This window comes from Oxyura jamaicensis, chromosome 1 (assembly GCF_011077185.1).
Source record: "Oxyura jamaicensis isolate SHBP4307 breed ruddy duck chromosome 1, BPBGC_Ojam_1.0, whole genome shotgun sequence".
NCBI lineage: Eukaryota > Metazoa > Chordata > Aves > Anseriformes > Anatidae > Oxyura > Oxyura jamaicensis.
The window spans coordinates 152,775,296-152,800,844 of NC_048893.1; the positions used below are offsets into that span (position 1 = coordinate 152,775,296).

The 25,549-nt window shown below is 36.0% G+C and overlaps 1 protein-coding gene across 7 annotated transcripts in view; it reads right to left on the reverse strand.

The window, feature by feature from the left end:
* GPC5 (glypican 5) overlaps positions 1–25,549 on the reverse strand; it is a 783,354-nt gene that overhangs the window by 435,621 nt on the left and 322,184 nt on the right. The window contains exon 7 of one of the 7 annotated variants that reach the window (XM_035319410.1): positions 21,743–21,935. The exons of the other annotated variants lie outside the window; for them this stretch is intronic. Coding sequence (XP_035175301.1) covers positions 21,930–21,935 — 6 coding nt within the window. The 3' untranslated portion in view covers positions 21,743–21,929. Of the gene's footprint in view, positions 1–21,742; positions 21,936–25,549 lie in introns of those variants that run through there. 7 annotated transcript variants of the gene reach the window in all.

Here is a 25,549-nt window from a genome sequence, read left to right on the forward strand (position 1 = left end):
AAGAAAGAAAGAAAGAAAGAAAAAGAAAGAAAGAAAGAAAGAAAGAAGGAAGGAAAGAAAGAAAGAAGGAAAGAAAGAAATTTAACCTTGAAAGAGAAATACTGCAGTCTTTGCATGCATCCGTATATTTCTGTGCACATTGTTTTTCTGTGACTATCCATGACTGAGCATTGAACACATGGGTAAAAATTAAAACAATCAAGGCTTTCTCAAATTCTCTAGACTCTGCAGAATTGCACCATGCTATGGGGTCTGTCTTGGTATCTGTCAGCAGCTGCACTTGTACACTTGTTTAGTATGTACACTTGCTTTGTATATCCCTTTATGATGATGATTATTATTTTCCCTTCCTTTTCTGTCCTATTAAGCTGTCTTTATCTCAACCCACATTTTTTTTTTTTTTTTTTTTTTTTTATCTCCCCTGTCCCTCTCGGGGAACTGAGTGAATGGTTCTGTGGTGCTGAGTTGCCTGTCAGGTTACACCACAACTTTTTATAGGGCATCAAGGTCCTGTGGAGAGTGGAATGGGTGCTCTGTGAGATCCTTTTGACCCAAGTCTGTGGGAATCAGAACCCTGTGATCCACACAGCACCTTCGTAAGCTTATGCTTTCATACAAAACCAATAATTATACTTGTATGTTCAAATATTGAGCAAACATCATGTGTAAGTAACAGTACTGAAGTCTTAGTTAATACCCAAAGGATGCAATTTTGCAAATTTAGCTATCAGCAGTGACTTGGATAAAGTTCACATACAATCCTTAAGTAGTATACAGGAGAGACTTGTAAATAAAGTGGCAATACATGTGTTCTGACTTTCAGTCTGTGTAATATATACGGAACACAGAACTTTTAGAAATTTATCAAAAGAAATGAAATCAAGCAACAGATTTTTTCCATCAACTCCTTACATTCTTATAGAATTCTTACCACCACAAAGCAGTTAGTGTAAATTTTATACAGACCCTAAACCACATATTTTACGTTATGGCTTCTGGAACTCTGAAAATGAGATTAGAAGTTAGTGATGCTCAATTACTTAAGATGATATCCAGTTTTATCCTATGTTAATATAAAAAAAAAAAAAATCCACCAGAGACATATTAATGAGCAAAAAAGTACACATAGGTTAGTGTGAATGGACACAGCAATTAAAATGTTGTAGCAACGTCATAGGTGAATCACAATCATTCTGATTAAGTAATCGGAAATATTGATATCAGCACAGCTTTATTTCAAAACACTGCAATTTGATTGTGATATATGAGAGTAGGATGCACAAGTTAACTGATACAATTACATATAATTCTCTTAGTTAAACCATGCCAGTTTATTAGGCAGATTGTCCTGACTTCAATGAGTCTGCACTAAGGGAACTAAAGTGATGTTCTTGTCATTTGCAGGTGTGGTCACATGTCTACACTGAACAACAGGAAAATTAGGCTAAGTTGCTAATATATATATATATCACTTATTTAATTACTAGCTGTTATTAATTATTTCTGTATTTTGAGAAAGTTTTATCGCTGTAGTGCTACACTTCAGACTGATATTACAACTCGCTTTTTAGCAAGGAGAAAAAAAAGGAAAACCTAGGGAAGTATCTTGAAACTGATGATGCTACTTTTCAGGGTGAAAGCTAGTTCTTCATAATCCTAGTTTGAACTGACCACCTATAAATCATAGTCTTCAAATCTGTTCTGCAATATGAGTCTATACATATGAAAAATGTAAAATTCCTTAATCATGAAGAAGCTAAAAGCAGGATGACATTATAGAGCAGCAATGGGTTTGCTGAGGGCCAAAGAGAAATGTCACCATCAAGCTTTTGAATTCTTACTCTTGTCTCCTTGCTAATTATTTTCTAACTTCACTACAATTTTAGGCTTTACTCTTGAAGGTTTCAAAGTGGTTTAAAGTTCAGTTTAGATTACCACACGCTGGTACTCATAATTGCCATGGGCTTCACTTCTGTGTTAAAAGGGAAGGTAGTCAGAGTATCATGTGGAAGGTAGTGGAGGTCAAAGCTAGCCTGCAGAATACATTCTAAGACAAATAAGCCTTGCATTTCAGATGTATGTTGAATGATAAACTGACATTTGGAACTGCAGAATTCTCTTGTCTGATGTCTTGATTAAAGTCTCTGCTTGAAAAAACAAAAACAAAAATACCATAGAAATCTCAGTTTGTCATTTAGGTCACAATACATTTCTTTCTCTTTAAATGATGGTTAATAGCTAATAAAACTCAACAAAGCATTTCCCTTAAAAACAAGTTGTGTAGGGAAGCAGTTAGCTACAAAAAACGCTTAGCTAAAGACGGATGGAACTCAGAATCCTTTGGTTTTAATCAATAAATTAGCTAATGTCATGTAAAATATATTTAAAAGATCTCACAGTTACAAGTTTTTGTCTAGATGCAAAAGCTGCATATCTATACTTAGCTGTTAGAGAGATGTTTCTAAGTACACTCAAGAGGTTATCATCAATATTAACAATGCTAAACAACATGAAAAATAATGTATCCCATTCATTTGCAGTAGCCATGTGCACAAATGAAGTCTGTTTATAAGGAAGAAATAAACATAGCATATAGGAGAACTTAAAATGATCCCCAAGCATCCCTAGCAAATTTTCAAGTATAGAGGACTCTCCAGAATAAATAATATTTCTTCTTTTTCTAAGAAATTTCCTATTCTTATAGTAATTCTTGTATGTTATTCTCTACATAGTATATATTATCCTAAGAATAACAATTATTAGAAATTAATTTTCTAATTGTTATTTAGTTCTGTGTTTATGGAAGAGGTAACTAGAGTTTTCTACAACAGTCTGTTCCTTTCAAATAGATTTAAAAAAAATCTATTAATATCAAATCTATTGAATAACAAGTTAATCTGAAGTCCAAGATGAAGTGTCTTTATCTGGTTATCTCTCAAAAATCAGCCATATGTGAGAAACATTCAAGGAGAAAATCCAGAAGATGTACTGAACCACCCTCTAGAAATGTCTTCCTCCCTGAATAGGCAAATGGATTTGCGTAATTACAGAGACAGTTTAGGAAGACCATTCCTAATTTAGGTGTTTTGGTTATTTAAAGGTAAGTGAAGTGGATCTAGTACTAGAATTTTGGACATATATGCATAGGCACTGGCCCAAGGTCTTAGCAAGTTGTCTCAGGTGCTGAAAGCAACACAGCTATGCTAGTACAGTGCTTCAGGCAAAATATGTATACCACTGATAAGCAAAGTATATTAGCTGAAACAGAGCATCATACTAATAAGGATGGATGGCTTCCAGCATGCCAGCTAATTTCATATAAAATGGATTTAGACAGTTTTATGCTCCTGCAGCAATGGTATAGGATCACTTCTTCTTTCATGTGCCCTGTATGTTCTCGTTGATTTCCTTGAAAAAGCAGATCTTTGAGCTATGAGACATATATTGAAGACCCACCAGCTAGCTTTGCTGTTGTGACTGGCAAAACCAATTAACATTGTCTACAATACTACAAAATTATTTATTAGCTTAGAAGTGGAGTTTTCAAAGATAGTTTCTTTTACTCTCCTGAACTCAGTAATGATTCTCTCACTGACTGCTTTTGACATTTTATTCTAAAATGAAAAATTTGGACAAACATTAAAAAAAGGAAAAAAAGAAAAAAAAAAAAAAAGATATTAAATGGAATTTTTTTAATCAGACTATGGGACTTTAAGCACTACTGAAAGTCAGTTGGATCTGTGCTTTTTAGCCATTTAGATTTTAGTAAAAATATTTCCTTAGTATAGACATATCTGTCCTTTTCTGCAATTAAAGAAAATTGGTAGATGAAACAGACAAAGGGAAAAGAATCTGTAGGAAAAACAACAACAACAACAACAACAAAACTTTAAAAGAATTAAAAATAAATCAGATTACATATTTTGGGTGTTACATTTATATCTCCATGCTAATACAGTGTATGCTCTTCAGACTAGATAAAAATTCAGTCATGTACAGTACTTTTAAACTTTCCCATTCACACTCGATGTATACCAAATTCCAGAGTCCCTGGTTGTTTAAAATGAGATTTAATCTATGACCTAATCTTGAATCTCTCTAATCTGAAAAAAAGAATTATATATATATACATATATATTCAACATTATCAATCCAGACAGCCAACTCCATCTAGTTCAGCTTTCTTAGAAAAATTCTGTGTATATATATATAAATATTTATATCAGTCCTTTAGAATTTTAACTTACTTCTATGAGAAACCACAAAATTAAGTAGTTAAATCAAGCATCTTCATTTATCAGATGTTTTTGACTGTCAGCTTGGAAATTCAGCAATGACAAATATTTCCAGTGCTTCTTCAGCACTTTCCCATCACTGAGCATAACTTTATGCTAGCAAAAAAACAGAAATGCAGCTCATGTCTTCAGAGTTAGAAAAAACTTTCTTCAACACATCTTTTTATTTTGCACTCAGTAGTGGTGTACACTTTCATAAGTGGATAATAAATTTTCACAAAATACGTGTTGTTTCCCTAGTTCCAGCTACAGCTACAGGTGGCCTTTAACAACAACTATTTCTTCTTTTGCACTGACTTGCTGTGTAACAAAAAATCTGGTCTATTCCTGTACAATATATATATCACTTGCTGTTACCAACAGCTTGTGAAGTTGAACATATACAGGAGTTTTTGCCATCACTCCCACCAGTCAACATGCTGCAGCTGTAGATCAATGGCAAAACTGTTGTCTGCATAGTCCTAAAGTAAAATTAAAACTTGATTTTATCAATAAAAAGCAGAATTCTAGATTTATTTTAGATTTTTTGCATTTTCAATTTGTTGAAATAACCTGAAAGGATACTGGGAAAATATATTAAGGATTTGGGTGGTAGTTCCTGCAACTGTCTCAAGGCAAGTTGCTACACACAGGCCTGAAATCATCATATCAATTTCTGAAAGCAAAAGAGACTGGGGAAGGAAGTAAAACTCCCTTCTTCATGACTAGAGAGAACAAAGGGTCTATCAATTTAAAAGAACATTTTTATAATGTGCAGAATCCCTCTTTGCTCTCAAAACTGGCAAATTCATGTTTTTTTTTTTGTTTTTTGTTTTTTTTTTTTCCTCTTTAAGAACTGTAGTAGTCTCTGTAAACTCAAAGACAGAATGATGCTACTATAAATCTACCATCTCATACCAAACTCAGGGAATCATATCATATGCATGTTTTTACCTCAGGATATTTCATTTTTCTGCAGAGGCCTCTTCTAAACAGCATGCTTCTTTCAGAGGCCTTACTTGCAGCAAATATATATATATATTTCTCTCTTAAAGACAGTGTTACTGTGAAAAAAAAAATATAATAATAAGTAAAGCATGTTACATACTTCTGCATAACTGAGTACTGTTTTTATTTGTCTTTAAAGTCCAGTCCAATAAAAAATAAATAATCTAATTTTAAAAGAAAATCACAGTTTCTCTATAGATGGCAAAGAACAAAATGAAAACTTAAGACTTATTGTATGGGAAGCATAACAGGGCATAGATAGACAGTTATTACAATTCTTAATTGCCAGTTCAGGCACAGGGTCAGTGACTTTCAACCTTCAATTATTCATTAAGAGCAACATAAAAAACACTGTTAAATACCTCCTTCCAATGACATAATAATCTACCTCTATTTGTTTTTCCACCCAGAAGAGTAAACAAACTGTTCTTATTAAAAACACACAACAAACAGATTCTTTCAAAAGCATACTCTAAACTCCTGTTAGTGTTATTAAAACTGATAAATATTCACTGAGAAGATAAACATACCCCAGTTTAGGACCTGGGTTAGCTATCAGTGAAGCATTACATAAAGAGGCAGAGACCGGGCTGGTAGAATGCAGACTTATTTTGACCTGTGGAGTACAGGATGTGCAATACTCAGTGATGCTTTAATTGCATCTGCACACCTATCGACTAGTGGTATTAAAAAGGCTTATTCTACAGCATTCCATGGTGTATAATATATATTGCTAATAATGTTAACTTACAGTCTGTGTGGTAAGTTTTATTATATTCCCAGTTTCTTGGGATAGAAGTATGAAACAGAAATTTCAGCAAGCCAATCAGCACGCATAGTTACTGCATTAAAATTCTACCAAAGGTAGAAAGAGATGAAACAAAATAAGTCATATTTTAAATTCCTTTTTTTTTTTTTTTTTTTTTTTTTTTCTGAGGGTAGACCTCAGATATCAATACTGGAACTCTATGTTATGTTCCAGACATAAAAGTAAAGTACATAATCTGTAAAGTTCCTGTCTCAAAGAGCATAAAAAATGTGTGAGTAACAGAAGAAAAGAGTAGAAAAAATGAAGCTCTGTCTAAATGTTAGAAACCCTAAATTTAGACCCAGTGAGATTCTATAACCACCTAAACATTACTACAATGGGACAATAACCAGGGAGTTACTGACGTCTGTAAGTACTAATGAAAAATCAATCATCCTGGCCTCAATGTTCATAAAGATCCATAAAGAGTCTTAAGCACTGTTATACTGAATTCCATGACTTCTACTCAGACATGCATGACTCGGTTTGCTGTAGAGGTTGGAGGTCACACAAGACATTCTGTGCCACAGAAATCAGTTAGAGATAAATGCTGAAGAGAGGTATATCTAAAAGGACATCCTTCTGAGTGGTCTAGATACTTAGGTGTGCTCTAAGGATTGCTATCAGAATTGCAAATAACAGCATTTACTGTGAGGATCAAGCCCATCCAAAATCTACAGTTTTAGAATATATAGAGAAATAAATTAGGCATGAATTTGAGAAGACACCTCAATTTGAGTGTCTAAACTGTACAGACACTGTAAAGACACATTTAGTCTCACCAGGCCTATCTCACTGTGAATTTTAACTCTAGTAACACGTTTCCTGAATTCCAGGCAAGTATTTCCACCACTAAGACATCATCTTTTTTATATAAAGCCTTTATTCTGTAGGTAATGAACCCACTTGATGTAAAGTCTAATTCTTATGGTCCCTTAAAAGCCTTATAATTTCATTCTCTGTATATATAAGCATGCATCATCTAGGAATCCCTCTCTAGAAGACATCTATTTTTGTTTGTTTGTTGTTATTGTTGTTTTCTTTTTCAAGTAGAATCAGCGTGGCTTGTTCCAAACTAAAATGGACACCCTTGTATTCCACTGAGACATCTCATTAGTTCATTAATTGAATTGGGGTGGGGAGTAAGGGAACAAAATAAACAGATATATTAATATTTATAGCATGGCCATTAACACTTTTTTTTTTTTTTCAAAAAAAATACATTCCTCCCCTCAGATCTATTTGCAACCAGCCAGTTGCACCAGTGCTATACATTTGTGGGTTCACTTAATGAATAAATTATCCAACTGTAGAAAACCTGTATTCAGAGTCCATCAAAAAGCCACAACACCCTAAAACCACACGTACAGGAAATGGAAGTGGCAATTTTCACGTGTTCTGTAAAAATTTACCAAAAGACCACAGTTTTAACTGCATTGTACTGACTACATTTCATTAGCAGTTCTTTCTCCAATGTTTCTGTATGTTTTGTCACTGGATAAAAATCAAAGAAAATCTTTATTTAAAAAAAAAAAAAAAAAAGTGATAATTAATTATACCACCTCGCAAAAGAAAGTAATGCTTAAAAATTATCTAAATTATTCAAATTATTTTAAACATGCGCCAATTACCTAATAAGATTCTGTCGTTTTGTACTATGTTTATATGTTGTACTATATCTAAAAATTAAAACCAAACAAAAAAGGCACTAATCCATAGAATCACTCAGTTAAATTTAATTGTTGGAAATAAATTTCCTGTGTACTAGGAAGAGAAAATAAAGTAAATGTAATGAAATCACTTAACTCTATTACATTTAATTAGATAAGGTCGGACTTTGTTAGCAATTTTGAAGTATTCAGTTCTGGATGAAAAAATATAGGAGTCAACAAACAGCAGTGATTATTTTTTAGTATACAAAAGTAGAGCAAGTGTATGTTGCCCAGGCATTCAAGATCTAGTTGATTCTAGTTGTGTATATTGTGGTTTAACCCAGGAGGCAGCTAAGCACCACACAACTATTTGCTCACTCTACTTCACCACCCACAGTAGAATGGGGAATTGGGAGAAAAAAAGGAGAAAAAAAAAAAAAAAAGTACAAGTTTGGTACAAGTTTGTGGGTTAGGATAAAGACAGTTTAATAGGACAGAAAAGGAAGGGAAAATGATGATGATGATAGTAGAATGTACAAAGCAAGTGATACAAAATGCAATTGATCACCACCCACAGACAGATGCCAAGACCGTCCCTGAGCAGCGGTGTTTCCTTCCCTGGTCCCCCCAGTTGGTGTTCAGCAACAATGTTAGTTGTTCAGTATAATGACATATATAATGGAATATCCCTTTGGCCAGTGTGGGCCAGCTGTCCAGGTTCTGCCCGCTCCCATTTTCACCCAGGGCTGACAACAGCCCACCCACCCCCGGCGCTATAAAAGTAGTCCCTAGGGAGCACCGCAAACAGGATGCGGTAACAGGACCAGCTTGGCAGTTAGCGCAGGCACTTTGCGCAGTGCAGTTCAAGCAGGGCAGGGAGAAGAATCTAGACCTCACCATGGTGTGCACCCATTGCAGTGGTTGGTCTGAGGCGGCAACCCAAACGGAGGAGATGCTGCCTCTCTGGGCTCACGTGGGCACCCAGGTGAACCCCCCGAGAGGGGAAGTGGCAGTCCAGACAGGTGACTGTGGGGAGCTCCAGAATCTGGAGGTCCACCTGGGTCCTGAGGGAGGAGAGCACTGTCACGGGTGTAGGTGTGCCCTGCTTCAGGATCTCCTCGAGCAGGTGGCTGGGCTGCAGCGAGAAATCGGCAGCCTGAGGGAGTCTCTGAGGGTGACAGATAGGAGGTGTCACCCTGCCCCTGCTGATGCTCGGCAGCCCTCTCCTATGTCCCGACAAGGGGTAGAGGCTGCCCCCGTTAAACACATGCAGAACAGAGGGCTAGACTGTCCACAAGAGAAAAAGGGCTGGACCCTTGTCTCAGCTCAGAGCAGAAAGAGACGTCTGCCACTGACACCCACGGCGCCACCTACCCCCACGGTGTCCCTGGGAAATAGATCTGAGGTTCTCAGGGAGGTTGCGGAAGAGGCTGAGGGTCTGGACAAGTAGTCTTATTAATGGCTAAAATTGTCTTTCTATATACAAGCACTTTTTTTACACCTAAAATTATGTTCATATGTTACAAAAATTAAGTTACTAAACAGATTAACAAGACTTCTTTCTAAAATGTAGTATTGAACTAGCTGCATATGTCTCCTTTAGGCTTTGCACATGCTTCTAAATTTGTTTGAAAGGCACAAAGGATATATGTACTTTGAATAATTTCAATATTGTTTTTAAAAGTTGAAACAGCTAATTTTATTAACATAGAAAGAGATGTAACAATCATTATAAGTGTTTGAGATTAACCAATATAAGGTTTAAAAAGTATTGTGTGTTAGTGTGTAAAACTAGTAAACTTGGAAATAGCAAAATATTTAGTAGTTACATATTTCATCAATTTTTCAAGAACTCATTAAGCCAAAACCACTGATAATGAGGAGCTTCAGAATAAGCTAAATATGGTGAATAAACAGGGGAACTAAACATTATAATGAAAGTGCCAGAAAAACAAAATAATTTGCATTAAAATGACTCTACTGATAAGTCACTCTGAGGTCCAGCACTAGAGAAGTGCCTGCAGAATAATTAGGGATAGATGGATTCTTGCAATCAAGAAGACTAGCTGTATGATAAGATTATTTGAAAGTAAAAAGGGAAAAATACTGCCCTCACAACAATCTACGTTGGTAGAAACTTTTTTCAACAATGCTGCATAGAATCTTCCTCAGTAATATCAAATGGTTATAAAATGGCTGCTCACTTCAGCAACTAGTAAATTCAACAGATCAGGTCATATCTAATTTCTCTGATTGAAAAGACAGTTTCAAGAAACTAAAATAATGGTCTGGCCTGAGAAAATTCTAGTGGAGTATTATAACTGCTAAACCATTAACATGAAGAAAGTGAGCAAAACTCACAATTTTTCATAAGTTCCTTTTCTGTCTACTTAAATTTCTAATGAGTAAAATGGAAATACAAACATTTTGCCCGTGAAATGAAATCTCACTATCTTCAGGATAATAAGGTATTCCAAATATAAAAATTTATCAAGCAGATGCTTCCTCTAGTCCATTTTTCTTTATTAAAACAAAAAAGATACAAAATCACATCATGTCCATATAAAATATTAAGATTCATTTAATGAATTTAAGATTTAAAACACAATTCTCATTTCCTTTTGTGTCATACACAGAGATGAGAAGCAGTAGCAAAGCATGCAAGATATATCAGCATTTCTGCTTTATAGTGGCTGTAATTCTGTATTTAAGTTAGACATCAAGTCTTCTTAATTAACTAACTGTTCTCAGTGACATATCAGTGTGGCCCTGTCTGCAGGTTATTTCTGCCTTTGTTTCCTCATCCTGTAATGAATAACTGAAAAGGAAAAGAGAATCTTTGAAATAGGAATGCAAGGAGGAACTTGAAAATTCAAAGACCAGTGCAAGGTGATCACCATGATGACAAGCCAGTAAATAGATTTGTTGCATATTACAATTTAGGATATTGTTCATATTTTATAGGTAAAACATCTTTTGTAGACTGTAGAGAATACAAGTTTTATTTTCAATATAAAAGAAGAGGGCACTATTAAATTATTCTAATATAAACTCCACATAAATTCCAGGTAGTTTTTATTTGTAGGCACCTTATTTTGAAAACCATAATTCTCTTGTAAAATGTATGCAAATTTGAATATAAAATGCCAATTTATATGACAGGAGGATTTTTAATAGTGTTCCAAATTATAACATTGCACAGTCTCCTATGAAGATCTATGTGCTGTGAATAATGACACTACACTATGATGATACACATGAAATGTACCATTACTGGTTGTTTAGGCCTACAGAGCTGAACCTCCTGCACAGAGTCATTTTAGAGACCTGCATTATCTTCAGCATTAAGTTCTTCATAATGTGTAATATGACTCTTCCTCATATGCATCATACCTTATTATTTTTTGTCCCATCCATCATGGTAATAAAGAACAAATATTCATGTTCTCCTTTACAATAATATTTTTATAGACCCGAGGTCTCATATTTCTACTCAACTTTCTTTTTGTTAGCCCAAACACTCCAATTCTTCCTTAGATTGTATTTTAATAAACATTGAGTACTCTTTTTGAGGCACACTTTACAATCATAATATTGTCACAATACTCCAGAAGAGAACTTATCAGTTTAAGAGCTAGAAAATCCCTTGCATAAATTCAGAATGCTGAGGGGTAACATGATCTATGTAAACAAGACTTTCTCATTTTCCCCTTGATATTTCTGCAATATAACCCCAGTATGTTATATAGTTAAGAAGTCATTGTAAAGGCAGTGTTCACTGAGGTGGAATTTTCATATATACTAAACGTATACTACAAGAAAAATACAACAAATATATTAATATTTATGAGAATATTCAAATAGAACTACCTAAGTAAAACTATGTAAAACAAAACCTCTCTGAAGGATGCCCTATAGAGATCTTTATTGTTCAGTAAGTTTAACTTTGTATGGGATTTTTAGACAAATAGAAATTCTACACTGTAAGTATCAATGACCTCTCTGAGTAGATAACATTAAATCCAATAACTGAGATCCATACACTACATATCAAGCTGCTCCCTGTACTTTCTAAATACATCTATATCTCTATTGCTGATTTATGATTAAATGTCATTCTGCTAAACCGGTGAGTCATAAAAGCCCAATTTTGGGCAATGCAAATAAACATAGACATGAATTTATCACTACAGTTATAGTCATATGAAAAATATGGGATTGGAACTTGAAGGATGAAAATATGTTTCGTTTCTCTTTGACAACAGTAAAATATTTTCCAAAATAATAGATATAAATATTTGTTGACACCTATAATTATTGATTTGAACCTTGACAAATAAAGAATACTGTATGGTATGGAAAAACTAACCTTGGGAAAAAAAAAAAAAAAATCGAAATACCTTACAGAATAACTTTTCTAAAGTGTACAATTAAGAATATAAAGGTTTTCCATATTCATATTTTGACCAAACTCGGGAAGGTACACAAGCTTTCATTATGCTGTGACTCATGCCATTGAGATCTTATCTTTTATTCTTTTATGTCAGAAATAAAGACAAGTTGATATATACTTTGACAAGCTGTATGCATACCAATGCCACAAAATCCTTGCTTGCATAAATTTCTGAGAGCTGAATAGTGTTATTAACTGTAGGGATACAAACTGTCACTCGTATTCAACTAAAAACCAAGACAGTCCAGGGAGGGGTCAACACAGCTTTGGAGAAGTAGCAAGAAATCCTGCCAATTTTGGTCATGACAACTGCTGCAAAATTCTTGGCCCAGACAAAACCAGAAAAGTTTATATACAGATTTTGTATATATTGTATAAATTGTGTATTATTAACATAAATCACATATTACACTTTGTTTTACTTACTAGTAAACTTTTGGTAAGTAAATTCAACAGCTTAGCCTTTGAGGGAGAATGTTATCTCATCACGAGATAGTATAAAGTATTTAGTTTTGTCTGCTTGTAGAGTTTTCACAGAATCACAGAATTAGTTTGGTTGAAAGGAGCCTCTGCAATGGCCTGGACCAACTCCCTGCTAAAAGCAGGAACAACTAAAACAGTTTGTTCAGTACCTTGTCCAGTTAGGTTTTAAATAGCCAAGGATGCAGAGTCCATAATGCCTCTGAACAAGCTGTTATAGTGTTTGACCACTCTCAAGGAAAAACAAACAAACAAACAAACCAAAAAAACATCTTTCATCCTTCATTTAAATACTATTTCCTGTATTTTTTCCTGTATTATATTTTGTGCACATTGCCTCTGTTCTGTGCAGTAAGCATTGTTGTGTCACCAGGAGACTGACTCTTTACTACTCCCACATCAGGTAGCACATACTAATAATATCCCCAAGCCTTGACTTTTCCAAGCTTCTTTTCCAAGCTTTTCTACTTCTCTCATTTTCTTTTCATATGAGATTTTTTTTTTTTGAGATTTTTTTTTCCAATCCCTTCATCATTTTCAAGGCACTTTCTTCAACTTACTCTGGTATTTCTATGGCTCTCTTGGACTGTGGAGTCCAGAACTGGAGATAGGACTCCAGGAGTGGCCTCACCAGTGCTGAGTAGAGGGGAAGAATCCCCTCCCTTGACCTGCTGGCAACCAACCCTCTTCCTAATGCAGTAAGTAGGCTTGTTTGTCTTTGCTTTGCAAAGTACACATTGATGGCTCATGTTCAGCTTATGTCCAAGACACCAAGTTTTTTCTTCCTTCTACAGGCCTTCTAGCCTGTCTGCTCCCAGTATGCAAAGGACTTTGTCTTTCCTTTTGCTGAACTTCATGAAAGTCCATCTGTTTCTCCAATGTCAATCCATTTCTCCAGCCTGTTAAGGCAGCACAACCATACGGTGTACCAGCTAGGCCTCCTAGTGTTTTGGAAGGCTCCTGCAAAAACAGTTCATCACATCTGTATTACAACAAAACAAATGGTCTCCTGATAATGCCTGTTTCTCACCACTAATTATACAGGAGTCTAGATGACTAGCTCATGCTATACACACAACTTTCCAACTGGCAAGCTTAGGCAAGATGAAGCTATGCTGTGTCTACATTATGTGTCAGAATAAAGAACTATGGGAAATCCAAAAGTGTACACTTAGTTCATCAGAAAAAAAAAAAAAAATGCTTCTCTTTTCTCAGCCCTTCTCTCTTTAGAAATCTTGGATTGACATTTTGTCATACATTACATCTTTATACATCTTTATACATTAAAAAAATAAATAAAAAATAAATCAATTCTTATTTACCGAGTGTAGTATTTGTATATCAATTCAATAATTCAACTTAGCATCTAGATTTCATTAGCCTATTGGCAGACAAATACTTATTTATTGAAATTTTGCTTTGTAAATCCTTCATATCAAGAAAAAGATCATATTTTAAGGATTTTCCAAGGAAAATAAGAAGATACGTTCACAGGGTAATATATATATATATATATATATTTGTCATTTAGCCTGACAGAATGAATGATCTTTAAGACAGAAGGCAAATATATATGCAGTGGCATATGCAGCATTCATTACAATCTACATATTCCCAAAGCAAATAAGCTTATTCTGTTTAGGTATCTGGATTATACCTACTCAAATATTATCAAAATTTTGGCCTCATCACCTCTTACACATTGTTTGATTTTTTTTATCATGTTTTTATAGTATTCATGACTTTGGCAAATGTTAATCCTTCAGGCTAAAACTTCTCAGAAAAGAAATCATATTGTCAGTGTAAATCATAAAAAAATGCCCAAGTTCAATCTCAGACTATCATAACAAGTCCAATTTCATATTGGACAACAGATGGGATATACCAGGTGGAACGAGAGCATTTTGGGCAGCAAGCTGGCTGAACTTATTAGCAGAGTTTTAAATTATGTTCAGCAGAGGAATGGGGTGTACCTCTGAGTGACAGAAAAGAACCAGGGAACAGCAACATTTTAGGAGCAACAAGATACACCTGTGAATTGTCCCAAAGTAATTAGGGAGGGCTCCTCTAAAAAAGGTGATGGGGTCAATAGCCCAGCTAAAGTGCCTCTACACCAGTGCACACAGTATGGGAAACAAGCAGGAGGAGTTAGAAACCACAGTGCTACTAGAAAACTGTGACCTAATTGCTAGCACAGAAACATGGAAGGATGAATCAGACGACTGGAACACTGGAATTGAAGGCTACAAGCTTTACAGATGAAATAGGCATGGAAGGAAGGGTGGAGGTGTTGCATTCTAAGTTAAGAAATTGATAGATTGTGAAGAGATGCCTCTGAGAAACAGCCACAGACAGATTGAGAACTTGTGGGTAAAAGTTAAGGACTAGACCAACAAAGGACACCTTGTGGCTGCAGTCTACTACAGGCCACCTGATCAAGGGGAGCCTGTTGACGAGGCCTTCTTGCTTCAGCTGTAAGAAGCATCGCGCTTGCATGTTCTCATCCTGATGGGGGATTTCAACCACCCAGATGTATGCTGAGAAAGCTACACAGCAGGATGTGAGCAATCCAGGAGACTCCTAGAACATGTTGAGGATAACCTCCTGGTCCAGGTGTTAGACAAAACAACTAGAGAAATGTTACTGGACCTGGTGCTCCTTAGTGTGGATGATTGCATTAAAGAGGTTATGATTGGAGGCAGACTGAACTGCCATGTCCATGCAATGAATGAGTTCATGATCTCGAGGGATAAAGGCCTGGCAAAGAGCAAAGTCAGGACCTTGAACTTCTGAAGAGCAAAATTCTATCTGTTTAAAGCAAAATTCCAGCTGTTTAAACAGGATGAGATCCCCTAGGACACCATCCTTAGAGATAGAGGAACTGATTAAATAAGGTAACTCCTTAAGGACACTCTTCAGAGTGCAAGAGCTTTCCATCTCCATGTTTAAGAAATCAGGCAGGGAAGGCAGGAAAACAGCATGGCTGAACAATGACCTGCTGTTCATACTGAGGTGTAAGAAAAAAATACACAGGCAGTGGAAGCAGGGACATGTGGCCTGGGAAGAATACTGGGATACCATCTGGATGTGCAGGGATGGGATCAGGAAAGCCCAGGCACAGATGGAACTGAACTTGGCAAGTGATGCAAAGAATAACAGAAAGGGATTCTCTAGGCACATTGGCCAGAAAAGAAAGGCCAAGGAGCATGTGCCTCCTTGATAAATGAAAAAGGAGAACTGGTAACAACAGACATGGAGATGGCTGAGGCACTCAATAAATTCTTTGCCTCAGTCTTCATTGTCAGTCAGGCTTCCCACCTCTCTTGAGTCCCTGAACCTGTAGATGAATAGTACCTCCCACTGTTAACAAAGAGCTAGATCAAGACCACCTAATTAAATTAAACAGGTACAAGTCTATGGTGCCTGATGACATGCATCTCAGGATCCTTAGGGGACTGGCTGATGGAGTTGCCAAGCCAATCTCCATCATATCTGAAAAGTCTTGACAGTCAGGTGAAGTCCCTGGAAAAAGGGAAACATCACTCTCATTTTTAAAAAGGGTCGAAAGGAAGACCTATGGAACTACATACTGGTGAGCCTCACCTCTGTCCCTGGCAAGATATGGAAAAGATCCTCCAGAAGAAATGTCAAGGCACCTGCAAGACAAGGAGGTGATCCGAGACAACCAGCATGGCTTCACCATGGGCAAATTGTGCCTGACCAATTGGTGGTCTTCTATGATGGAGTGACTGCCTCAGTTGACAAGGGAAGACCAACTGATGTTATCTACCTAGACTTCTGCAAGGCCTTTTACATAGTCCCCCATGACATCCTGGTCTTTAAATTGAAGAGATATGAAGAGTAGACCATTCATTCAGTGGCTACAAAATTGGCTGGAAGGCCAAAATCCGAGAGCTGCATTCAATGGTTCTATATCCAGGTGGAGACCAGTGAAGAGTGGTGTCCCTTGGGGTCCATCTTGGGATCAGTGCCCACGGCAGAGTTGTTGAAATTAGATGATCTTTAAGGTCTCTTCCAACCAAAACCTTTCATTGACTCTATGATTCTGTTACATTTTTAATATACATTCTCCCTTTCTTTTTTTTCTTTTCTTTCCTTTTTTTTTTTTTTTTTTTTTTTTCTATGTATTACATACATATTTCTGCTCTAGAAAACACTGATAGACCTGCTGGACTCAAACTTTAAAATACTGGGTGTGACAGTAGCACAATTAAAGGAAAAAAATACCTGGGATTGTAAACAATTCTATATCTTTCAGTGGTTTGGGAGACTGACCGTGTACATATTAAAAGTGCTACATGGCATATGAGTTCATACAGACATATTTTCAATCAACTTGTAAGTTTTATTGGCTTTTTATTGTCTTAATAAGATTCTTTTTTAACTGAAGAAGTTCTCTTACTTGTTCTCTTACTGTTACCTGCAGAATTATAATTTGCTGTTATAGAATAAAGCTCTCTACTTCTAAAATGTATTCATGATATATCTTTTCTTGCTTAATTTTGATTACAAATTTTGGCACTTAAAACACCTCTGTTTTTGTAGTATGTACTTTTTGTCTTCTTTTTGTCATTTGTTGCAACAACCTTTACTTGTGTCTCAGCATCTGAGATACAAAAGGCTAATCTGCGAACATGCTGTAATTCCAAGCTGAAAATATATATATAAAAATATAAAATATATAATTATCAATAATTATATAAATATAATAATATATAATATAGATATAAATATAAATATAAAATAATTAAAATAATATATATTGTATGTTTATATTTATATATTTAAATATTTATAAAGAAAGCAATTGAAAAATATCAAAGAAAAATATTTGACCATGACCTTCCAACACTAAAAGAAGAAACACTTATCTGTTATAATCAACAGAAAAATGTTGGTTTCAATGATTCAATGAGTGAAAGTAAATAGAGGAGATTTATTTTCACTGGAGGTAAGGGTGAGGAATGACGGTTTTGCTAACCACTTGCATATATATCCACCTAGCCAGCATGCACCTGTGTAGTTCAAATGCAGTTCCCTTTTCTGTTAGTACATTTGTTTTGTTTTTGCAGGTGAAGGAAACCATAGGGGGATGTTTAATTGAACTCTGGTGTGGAGGACAGACACAGGGAAAGCAGAATGGCTAGCAGCTTTCACTTACAAATTAAACAAAAACCTAAGGGATCTTTAACAGCAGGCATTTGGAAGAAATTAAATGCTAATGGGTGCAGTTGTACTTTTTACACCCACAGACATCAAATATATAAAGACATTAACTCCTCTTCTGTTGTAGAAAATTCATAATATATGCACAAGGTATAAGGTTAAATCTTACAAAGTAAGGTAGGAATTCAATATCAAACCCTGCACCTTCTATTTAACATATGCCCAGACATCTTCAACCTTAAACTGTTAATATAAATGAGTAACACTTTTTATATGCAGAAATATGGCACTACTGCAGAATTAGAGAACCTTTGTTGAATACTACAATGTGAATTATGCCCAGGATAATACAGTAAATGAGATTCTGGGATGGCATAAAAACTTTCATGCATAAGGTTTTAGTAGTTCCATCCAGGGAAGAAAAACATTTCAAATATTTTCCACTTAAGAGACTTGGAAGAGACTTGGGCAACTGAGGATGGAGAGCATCTACCAATAATGGCACAGGATGAATGCTGGTCACAGTGATTAGAAAGGTCACATGCTTTATCAAAGACTTTTTTTTTTTTTTTTTTTTTCCATGAAGAAGCTGAGCATGTATATAAGAGACAAATTATGATATTATTATTTATGTTTTATTACTGCCAACTGGTATCTTTAGGAGAGAGATCAGATTGCAAACAGCCATCTTGGGAACTATTTGCAGGGCAAAATGGTTTGGGAAAGCACTGGATGACCATATAAACAGATTTCAAGAAACAAGTCAACCACTGAACATATAAAGAGATGAGAAATCATGTAAAACACATGATTTAAAATAGAATGAAAAATTGAATTTAAAATAAAACATTAATTCTTAGGTTTTGGTTTTCTGCAAAGAACAGCTGTCTCCTCTATTATTGGATACTAGGGTTTGTATGACCTAGTTGCTATCTAAACCTGAGCTCGTTTTGCTGTCAGTGAAGAGAAATAGCTACTTAAAAAGTCAGCTCAGAAGATTAATCTTTAAGCCTTTAAAGTTAACTAATGTGAATTCCTTCCCAGGTTTTTACTAACACTTACGCTTGACATTGTTGAACTGCTTGGTATGGAAGTTTGTAGCACTTAGGCCAAGGTGAAAATAGCTTTAGAATATGTAGATGAGCATAATACCTAAAAGTTAAGTGTTTCAATGGTGTAGTCCTTTTTTGAGTCTAATCTTTTGTAAGCACAGAAAATCAAAACAGAAATTCATGGAAGAGGATTCAGATACTAAAATGTAAGAAGAATCTGAAAAAAATAATAATTGGAAAATAAAAATAACAAAATGCCCTTTGAAAATGACATTGGAAAAGTTAATGAATAATGCAAAGGAATGCATGCATGTACAGTCAATACATCTAGATACGTGAACTCCCAGTATAGCCATGGTAGTAATTCTGCAAAGCTTTGTTGGATTTCTGTCTCAGCTCAGTCCTCTCTCTGCATCACTAACATGACTCTTCTAATTGCTCTTGTTTGCATAAAGTCTCTCTCCTCTGGTCTCAAATGTTTCTAATACACGTTATACTGCCACTCCTTTTACATCCCTTGAGCACGCTACTGGCATTTTTATTGGAAATGTAGAACATTTTCTAGAAAATGAAAGCAGACTGTGGAGTCTCCACTCTTGCAGATATTCAAAAGCCAACTGGGCAATTATGTGAGCATCCTGTTCTAATTTGCTTTGCTTTGAGCAGGGATGTTAGAACAAATGACTTCTAGAGTCATATAGTTTCCCTTTCTGAGCATAACTTGGTGTTCAAAACAAAGGCTCTATATGCCTTGGAAGAAATCTATTCTGCCACCTGCAAGCTAGACCTACAGTCCTCATAGCCTGTGAAAACTATTGTGAAATAGCAGGCCAGAACTAGATCTGCACTGACAGTTGCACCCAGAGAGATCAACCATAAAGAGAATTTTATTGAGTGGCCAAAAATTATCTTTGCACATCTCTTGTTCTGGCCTCCTATTCCTGCTGCCTGACAGTTTCTTGCAATGTCTGTACACAGAACCCTTGAAACTATCATTGTTCCTTTTGATTTTGTTTAGTAATAAAGCATTCAGATGGCTGTAGTGTTTACTCAGGTAAATTAAGAGTTTAGTGTGCTTGGAAACCTTTCTTATTGCTACAAAAATACATGCTACTAAATTAAAAACTGTCTTTTTGAATGTCTTTTTTGTTGTTGTTTTTACATACAAAAAAAAAAAAAAAAAAAAAAAAAAAAACACTAAACCACACCAGAAAAGAAAGCAAACTGAAGAACGCTCATTTTCTTTTACCTTATATCAAAATGTTGCCCAGAAGAAAAGGACCTGGGAGTGTTGGTCAACAGGCAGCTGACCATTAGCCAGCAGTGTGCCCAGGTGGTCAAGAAGGCCAGTGGCATCCTGACTTGTATCAGAAATAGTGAGGCCACCAGGACTAGAGATGTGATTGTCCCTTTGCACGCAGCACTAGTGAGACTACACCCTAAGTACTGTGTTCACTATTGGGTCACTCACTACAAGGATATTGAGTTGCTGGAGCATGTGCAGAGGAAATCAATAAAACTGGTGAAAGGACTAGAAAACAAGATTTACGAGGAGAAGCTGAGGGAACTGAAGCTGTTTAGTCTAGAGGCTGAGGCCTCCTCTCTCTAATATAGGTATACCTCATCACTCTATAACAACCTGAAAGGAGCTTTCAGTCTCTTTTTCTCAGGTGACAAGTGGTAGGATGTGAGGCAATGGCCTCAAGTTGTGCCAGTGGAGGTTTAGATTGGATACCTGGAAAAATTTCTTCACAGACAGGGTGGTTAGGTACTAGAACAGGCTGCCCAGGGAGGTGTTGGAGTCATCATGCCTTGAAGTATTTAAGATATGTGTGGTATGGTGCTGGGACATGGTTTAGCAGTGGACGTGTAGTGTTAGGCGGATGGTTGGTCTTGATGAGCTTAAGGTCTAAATGATTCTATGAAAACCAAGGATCTTTTTCCTTACTAACCAGGACACTAAGTGGCACTACTCACTCACTGTCTTTCAGGTTAAGAATTCTGAGAATGTTTTTAATCAAACAAATTTATTATCATGACTAAATGAATTTTAATAATTTTAAAGAGTGCTCTTGATGTTGTCTGCAAACTAAATCCCCTCTACAATAAGCTAAGCTCCATTCCACTCCCGTGAGATTTTTTTTAATACTAGAACAGTCTAGTAAAAATAGAAGGCTTCTACTCCTTTAGAACTTAATGTTAGTAGGCAATGAGAATATCTCCCAAATTGATAAACATCTTTATTACCATATATGTAATGAGCTCTTCCACAACTAGTAAGTTAAAATAAAAAGTCTTTGCTGAATAACAGCCATGGGAAAAGAGACAGGAAAAGAGAAAAGGTTGATAATTTACTTGACGTCAAAATATTTTCTTGTTCATAGAAAGATATGTGCTTTACTAAGTTTCCAAACTCTCTGTCTTCCACAATACTCAAAACGTTTAATACTTCTATTCCTGACTAGTTATTCTCCCATAGCCACACTGAATTATGCCTTCATTGAAGCTAAGATGCTAGCCAGATGGCTGGAAGCTATCCAATGGCTACATAACAGAACCCAGGCAAGATTTATGAAAAACTATTGCTCATAGGACAATATTCACTCTTAATAAATGTCAGTGAATGAACTGGTTTATATCAGAAAAGTAAATTCATATTGCAAGTCATAGCATATTTTAGGTTTAGTTACAGCCATGTACTAATGTCTATCATTCATTTTCAGATCAGACATATATGCATTGACTTTACATTTGTTTAGGGATCTCATTTCCCATAGAACTTGACAGCTGTTATAGAAGAGTATAAATAAATTGCTGAGGACACACCATGATTTCACGCACAGTTTAATTACTTTTCAGGAACTTACAATGCCAATTTGTTGCACACTTAGTCATGCAGAGTACAAAGAATGCTTCTCAAGAAGACCGTTCCATATCAGGAGAATATCTTCCATGAAATTCTAGAAAAATCTAGGACTCAAAACGAAGACGCTTGGAGAAGTATTTTGTTAACTGCTATATCTGAAAAGAATGCACATTTCTCTGTACAAATAAATTAATGTTCATGGTTTTAGAAGTACAGTCATATACAAGAGTTTTCATGCCATTACATGCAAAGATGACTGAAAATTTCTACTGAAATGCACATGGTGAAAATGTATATATGCTAAATATACATTTTCATCTTTCCAGGTTGCAAAGCATTCTGTGATCCAAAAGATTAAATATAACTTTACCTACAGAACCCCACAGAAGATCTCCACAGAGGCTGAGTTATCTGCCTTTTAAAAGAAAGGACCATTTCTCTTTCTTGACCTAAAAGACAGAATAAGTGTTATCTCCAAGGCAGACTTTAAAACCATAAATATTGTCCCCCTGGCTATGAGACAGAGTAGCCTGAAACCACAGGTCTATCAGCCCATGTATTCTCTTCTAGGTAGTTTGAGGCACTTCTGCTGTCTCTGTGCTACATATAACAGAACTCATTCTAAAGCACCTAAGTATCCACATGCTATTTATTTTATTTAAGATCCAACAATGTTAGATTTAGGAGTTGCAGCATCAGCTCAGGATTCTCATCCAAACAACACAACAACAACAACAACAAAAAGAATCTTTTATTCTCCTTTTTGATATAGCCTATTTATTTAAATCAAGAACCAGTATTCTCCATCTCCAGAAAAAATATCCCAGTCCTAAAGTCACTGAGGTCTCTGTCCTTTCTGTTCATGAGGTCTCTGTCCTTTCTGTTCACGGTTTCCTGCAACATCTGGAATATGGATGGATACGTAGATGATTTTTACATTGGCCAGGTCAATAGAATAGGAATACATACATATGTGTGCTGACTTATTTCTAGTGTTTCTTATTTTCAAAATTCCTACTGGAACATGTTCCACAAAAAATTAATCTAAAGAAATTTATAGACTAAATATGTCATGGTGGGTTTATTTATTCATTTTAATGTAAGATTTGCTGACTTAAGTAACTTTGCGTGCTGTTAGCTATCCATATCAATACTAGGAGGTTTTTCCTCTGTAGTGGCCCTATATAGTTGAAGTCCTGTTATGATGGAAGTTAACAATTGTACTTTATGGATATGGTTGCAATAACAGTGTAGATTTAGTAAAATATACAGACATGGCAAGAAACATTCCAGCTTTGTATTAAACAACAGCAATAAATAAATAAATGTTTTAATTGCTTTGCTACAGAATATTGCTTTCTATTTATCTAAACTATTGCCAATCCATTGGAACATTTGTAAAGAATAAAATGTATTATTATTCAAGGCAAAAGTGTTTTGGGGAACCTTGGCCAAACTAGTCTACAATTATTATAAGGAAGAACGTAGTTTTTTTTTTTTTTTTTTTTTTTTCTGAAGTCCCTAACTGATTTGGAAGCATAAGTTCTGTAAACTTTGATACATCTAGAAATCGTACTCTACTGAATATGTTTCTTTCTCAGATTATGGGTTTTAAAAACATACAAGGTGTGAAAGATGTTCAATGAATACTCTACTTGCAAGTGTAATGCAAGAAGATAACAGGCTGTTATGTCCCTGAGAAAGTGGGAATCTGCAACCACTATTGGTTGTTCAAGCTGATAGAATTGAAAATAGTCTGGAAAATTAAAAATGTTGTCTCAGAAAATATAAAACAGCATCATCTGTTTGCTGTCAGAGAAGAAAAACAGAAATTAACAGCATCTATTTGTTACTTAAAGTGGTATTGTTCTACACACTCTTAGGTCTGTATAATATAAAAATGGCCTGATTTCTATGCAAAATTGAGCTTCTCTAAGAAAATTCCTATGCTGCACATACTTCTCTGTGTTAAATAGACTGAAACTTTACTAGAACACTGGGTCCACTCTTAGCTCTGCAATGCTATGTTACACTAATGGTTAAGCTCTATGATGTTCCAAACCCTGTGATACAGATCAACCTTGAATTGACTTTCAGTCTGTTATTTTATTGGTTACCTTTCTGATCCCACTCCTGGGAGTTGGCCTTTTCTGAAGTCACTCTTTAGCGGTCCTGTTCTGAGTTTGGTTTTCTTAATTAGGCCCTATGAGGTTGGTTTGTCCCCCATTTCTGAGATCGGTTTGATGTAGCACTTGGTAGTCGTCATTTTATTTTATACATATATATATATTTATATATATGCACATAATCTGTCATAAGTATAGTATTGTTATACCTGTCATAAGTATAGGTTTGGTAGATACAGTGATACAATTATACGATAAATCATAGAAATATAGAATCATTCATGTTGGAGAAGACCTCTAAGATCACCTATTCCGATGTTTAACTTCATACTAAGGTTCACCATGGAACCATGCTAATAAATTCTACATCTACACATTTCTTGAAGACCTCCACGGACGGTGAATTAACCACTTCCATGGGCAGCCCCTTCCAGTGCCACACAATCCTTTCAATAAAGAAATTTATCCTAATATCTAAACTAAACCTCCCCTGGCGCAACTCAACCCTTCATCTGATCACTTGGTGCTTGGGAGAAGAGCCTAATCCCCACATCGCTACAACCTCCTTTAAGGTACACCATGATAAGGCCTCCTCTGAGCCTCCTTTTCTCTGGGCTAAAAAAACGCAGGTCCCTCAGCACCTTCTCATAAGACTTTTTTTCTAGATCCTTCACCAGCTTCGTAGCCCTTCTCTGGATATGGTCCAGGGTCTCAAGTCTTTCTTGTAGTGAGGGGCCCAAAACTGAACATAGTATTCAAGGTGTGGCCTCATCACAGCTAAGTACAGAGGGACAATCACTTCCCTAGTCCTGCTGGGCACACTATTTCTGATACAAGCCAGGATGATGTTGGCCTTCTTGGCCACCTGAGCACACTGTTGGCTTATATTCATCTGGACAAATAATCTGACCAATAAGTACCTCCAAGTCCCTTTCTACCAGGCAGCTTTCCAACTATTCTTCCCCCTGCCTATAGCGTTGCATGGGGTTGTTAAGCTCCAAGCACAGGACCTGGCACTTAGCCTTGCTGAACTTCAAATATTTGGCCGCAGCCCATCAGACCAGCCTATCCATATCCCTCTGTAGAACCTTCCTACCCTCAAGCAGATCAACACTCGTGCCTAAGTTGGTGTCATCTGCAAATTTACTGAGGGTGCACTCAATCCCTTCATGGAGATAATTGATAAAGATATTGAAGAAAAGCGGCCCCATTACTGAGCCCTGGCAGACACCGCCAGTGACTGGCCTCCATCTGGATTTAACTCCATTCACCACAAATCTTTGGGCCCAACAGCTGTGGTGGTTTTACTTAGCTGGGCAGCTGAGCTCCACTACAACTGCTCTCTCACTCTCCCTCCTCAAAGGGAAAGGGGGAGAAAATACAATGAAGAGGTCTCAAGGGTTGAGATATGGACAGAGAGATCACCCACCAATTATTGTCATGGGCAAAACAAACTCAGCAAATGGAGTTTAAAATAGTTTATTACCTGTTACTAACAAGCTAGAACAGTGAGGAACTAAAAACAAACCAAAACCATCTTCTCCTCGACCACAATCTCTCTCACCTCTTCTCCCCAAGCAGTGCAGGGGAATGGGGAATGGGGGCTGCGGTCAGTTCCTAACTCTTTGTCTCTGACGCTCCTT